Raw genomic sequence first — 4,367 nt, 5'->3', positions numbered from 1 at the left:
CCCCCTCTCAAAAATGTTCGGTGCTCTTGGGCATTTCACTGTGCTGCCGGGGGGGGGCCAAGGTCCCCACCAAAACTTAGACCGAACCTACGCCCTTGTTAATTTGTGATGGGATCTGGATTCACGGTGAATATTAACTAAACTGCATGCGGCTAAATAGCCGATGTTAATATGATTGTAATTTCACGGATAAAAATAGTACATGACCGATTTTTTATGTTGTCGTCAAGATAACGGATAACAAAAAAAGTCTAGCGCCACCTGCCGCCCTGACACCAACTCACACATCTTCATTCACAGTCTTACTTGTAAATCGATTTTTCTTTTCTTGGACGTTTTGATGTTAGCTTGTCGATGTTTTATTCCCTGGGAAAACCAATAAGCAGTTTGAGGTGACTCTGCTGCTCTCTAGTGGCGAGAAGCCGTAATGTTGGCTGATAACAATCGGAATGCATTATGGGAGATGTAGTTTGTAGTCAATTCGTCCTCAAAACCTATTTTAAGTAAATTATCGTCCTATAAAATGCTTGGGGGGCCACATAAAAAGACATGGCGGGCCGCATGTGGCCCGCGGGCCTTGAGTTTGACACATGTGCTGTAGAGANGCGGGCCTTGAGTTTGACACATGTGCTGTAGAGATTCTTCAGATTCCTCCTCTGGTTCCGTCACAGAATCATTCACAGGAACCAACTCAGTCAGGAGGCAAACCCAAAGTCTGAAATCAAAATAAGAAAACATTGAGAACGAAGGGGTTTGGATATATTTTTAAACAGATTTTGTATCAAACTTTGCAGCCAAATTTGTTTCTGATCTGCAGGTGAAATACAGAGACGGCAGGAAGCAGCTGAGCTGCAGCCTGTTCTCTCTGCTGCCAGAGACCGATGAGATGAAGTTCGCCAAAGCTGTGATGGAGCTGCAGAGCGAGGTGAGGGTCAGGGAGAGGAGCTCAAAGTTTAAATATGTTTAAACTTGTTTAATCATCAGTATAACTTTATTTTGTTCCAGAATAAATACAAGCAGAAAGGCAGACAGGAGATCAGCAGCTCCGCTTTCCACCAAATGCCTGAAACCAAAGAGACGGAGTTCGTCAAGCAGCTCTCAGAAAGACACAGTGAAGTGAGACAGTCTGACATTTTAATGAGTTTTCACAGAATGCAGTAAGGGTATATTTATTCATATTCATTATTTGTGTTTCTGTCATAATCGCAGTATAAGAAGGATCTGGAGGATCTGCCCAGCTCTCTGTTCTCTCTGCTGCCTGAAACTCTGCAGACGCAGTTTGTTAAAGAAATGGCCGAGACGCACAGCGAGGCGAGTTCAGGAACAATCTGAGTTATTACAGCGAAGAAAAACCATTTAGATCAGATTACAGCAAAAACCTGGTCGTTTTACTGAGATATTGTTTCTACATTCATTCTGATTATATTGGTTAGGAAATATGACTACAGACTGTAATACAGAATGTTTTAATGTTCAAAATCTTTAATGATGCTGTAACCTAAAGCAAGGTAATATTAGTTTTATTTTATTTTTCCAGAATAAGTACAAGGAGGCCAGTAGGAAGGAGCTGGTTAAATCTCTGTACTCTCAGCTTCCTGAAACCAAAGAAACTCAGCATGCGAAGGAGCAAACTCAGCTGTGCAGCGACGTACGTCCAGCTCACCCCGAGGCTCATGTCATCTGGCTTCATTCACCGCTTAATGTCTCTTATTTCAACGAGGAGAAAATTAAAGCTGCTCCTCTGAACCGTTCTGCATCTTTCAGCTCCGTTAGTTTCTTCTTGTCTTGTTGCAGAAAGCGTACAGGGAGGAGGGCAGGAAGGAAGCGGGTCGCTGTCTGTACGCCCAGATGCCCCAAACCATCGAAACCGTTTTCGCCAAGGAGGTGACCAAGACGCTGAGCGACGTAAGGCCAGAAACAAGAAACATTTATGATTTAAACTCTTTATTAAAGCAGGATTCACCTTGCTGGATCAGATTTGATAAACACCGGGTTCTCTGTTGGTTTTTATTATTATTATTATTATTATTATTATTCCTGATTTACTGGTCTGAAGGACCTGATGTAGCAGATCTTCTCCACATCAACATGACTGGATGTTAGCAGATCAAACCAAACCTGAAGGTCTCTGAATCTTTTCCTAATTAAACCTGAGCTACACCCTTCCTCCACCTCCTCGCCTCGTTAGCGCCACCTGGGGGACCAGCATCACCTGACAGGAAGCGAGTTGACAGAGTCTCAGTGGTAAAATGTGGGGATGCTGTGGAGCAGATGGAGGGTTTATTTGCCCCTCTGCCCCGGTGGGGGTGTGATGGGAGCTCTGCTGTTTTATCTGCAGCAGCTGCTGCCTGGAGGCTCAGACTGACCTACTGACCCCAAACCAGAAACACGGCGCAGCGGCCTCAGGCTCAGATATTAATGATAGATTTTAGTTTTATTGAGCGTAAAAAAGACACTAAATCTTTTATTTAAAATATACAAAAATCAAAACATTTAATTAATGTTTTGATGAGGAAGAAAATCGCATTTTAAAATAAAAACAGATGGCATCTCTACCAATCTACATGAAATAAAACAACAGTATTCTATAAGTTGATCAGTCTGAGATTTGAAGTGATAATTTATTACTTCCTGTGACAGACATACATTTTATTTATCGAGTCTTCAAAATGGGAAAAGCAGCAGAACATCTAATTCACCTGAGGCAGGTGTGACGATCTCAAGTCAGGAAGTGGCTACAAAAAATGCTAACTAGCTGCACTGGATCCAAATAAAGTCTGAACATCATTAAATAATAATCATTTTCTCATACGACTTTATTTTGGCTCATAATAAATAAAAACCTTAAAATCTTCTTTTCATTCTTTCCTTGTTTTCCTGCAGCAGTAAAACTCTTTGCTGTGATTCTTTTAGTTGCTCTGATTGTTTCCAGGTGAATCATGTTAAAACTGATCTGAGCTGCAGCTCCACACATGATGACGGTCTGGTTGCTGTGGGTGAACTGGGTGAACTGGGTGAACTGGGACGGAGGCCTGATGCTTTGCTGGTTTCAGGTCACCTGACTGAGCAATGCCTCACCAACTGGAGCGTAGCATCAGAGCCTCCGTCCGTCTGCGTCTCCAGGCGGTTAAACTGTGTCGTCTCTCTCCACTTGAGCCAAATATCAGCCAATCAGTGACTGCGTCTCATTCTGCGTCTGCAGAAATCCTACAAGGAGAAGTTCAACCGTGAGAAGGGGAGGAGCGACTACAGCAGCATGAAGACGCTGCCGGAGGTGGAGCACGCCATGGAGGTCGCCAAGAAGCAGAGCCATGTAAACACGCCGTTTCCACGGCAACACAAACACAACCTGGGCCGATATGTTGCAGCCTGGATGATATTCACACAGATTATTTTAACTCCTTCACCTGCCTGTGACTCTGATCTCAGGTCAGCTACAGGTCAGGCAGAGAGGAGCTGCAGCGCTACAACCCGGCGCCCGACCGGCCCGACATCATCAGCGCCGCCAACGCAGCCAAGCTGGCCAGCGACGTGAGTCCGCTACACGTCCCATCATGCTCTACATCAGTTTCCATGACAACAGCCGTGTTAGCAGCCGTCCTCTGGGGGTGAAGATTAATTATAGAAGACGCTGAAGACGAACTCGTGTTCGCTTTAAATGAGTCCATGAATGTTTTACAGGACAGATGTGAGTTCAGCAGCTTTAACTCAGGATTTGTTTGAGCCGTCAGCCAGCCGGGAGGTGTTCAGGTGTCCAGGTGTTCGGGTGTCCAGGTGTTCAGGTGTTCGGGTGTCCAGGTGTTCAGGTCTTCAGGTGTCCAGGTATTCAGGTGTCCAGGTGTTCGGGTGTCCAGGTGTTCAGGTGTCCAGGTGTTCGGGTGTCCAGGTGTTCAGGTGTTCGGGTGTCCAGGTGTCCAGGTATTCAGGTGTCCAGGTGTTCAGGTCTTCAGGTGTCCAGGTGTTCAGGTGTCCAGGTATTCAGGTGTTCAGGTGTCCAGGTATTCAGGTGTCCAGGTGTTCAGGTGTCCAGGTGTCCAGGTGTTCAGGTGTTCAGTTGTTCAGGTGTCCAGGTGTCCAGGTATTCAGGTGTCCAGGTGTTCAGGTCTTCAGGTGTCCAGGTGTTCAGGTCTTCAGGTGTCCAGGTGTTCAGGTCTTCAGGTGTCCAGGTGTTCAGGTGTCCAGGTGTTCAGGTGTCCAGGTGTCCAGGTGTTCAGGTCTTCAGGTGTCCAGGTGTTCAGGTGTCCAGGTGTTCAGGTGTTCAGGTGTCCAGGTGTCCAGGTGTTCAGGTCTTCAGGTGTCCAGGTGTTCAGGTGTTCAGGTGTCCAGGTGTTCAGGTGTCCAGGTGTCCAGGTGTTCAGGTGTCCAGG

General features: G+C 46.0%; 1 protein-coding gene across 27 annotated transcripts in view; it reads left to right on the top strand.

Moving 5' to 3' along the window:
* Positions 1-4,367, top strand: part of nebl (nebulette) — a 63,378-nt gene that overhangs the window by 44,860 nt on the left and 14,151 nt on the right. For 19 of the 27 annotated variants that reach the window (XM_016664579.1, XM_016664578.1, XM_016664584.1 and 16 more), the window contains 7 exons: positions 818-925; positions 1,006-1,116; positions 1,210-1,311; positions 1,538-1,648; positions 1,795-1,905; positions 3,203-3,313; positions 3,430-3,531. The exons of 4 other annotated variants lie outside the window; for them this stretch is intronic. In XM_016664579.1, coding sequence (XP_016520065.1) covers positions 818-925; positions 1,006-1,116; positions 1,210-1,311; positions 1,538-1,648; positions 1,795-1,905; positions 3,203-3,313; positions 3,430-3,531 — 756 coding nt within the window. Of the gene's footprint in view, positions 1-817; positions 926-1,005; positions 1,117-1,209; positions 1,373-1,537; positions 1,649-1,794; positions 1,906-3,202; positions 3,314-3,429; positions 3,532-4,367 lie in introns of those variants that run through there. 4 more of the 27 variants (XM_016664582.1, XM_016664580.1, XM_016664589.1 and 1 more) reach the window with 3 other exon arrangements.

The sequence above is a fragment of the Poecilia formosa genome, unplaced genomic scaffold (assembly GCF_000485575.1).
Source record: "Poecilia formosa unplaced genomic scaffold, Poecilia_formosa-5.1.2 Scaffold497, whole genome shotgun sequence".
In the NCBI taxonomy this organism is placed as follows: domain Eukaryota; kingdom Metazoa; phylum Chordata; class Actinopteri; order Cyprinodontiformes; family Poeciliidae; genus Poecilia; species Poecilia formosa.
This window is presented reverse-complemented; position numbering and strand designations above follow the sequence as displayed.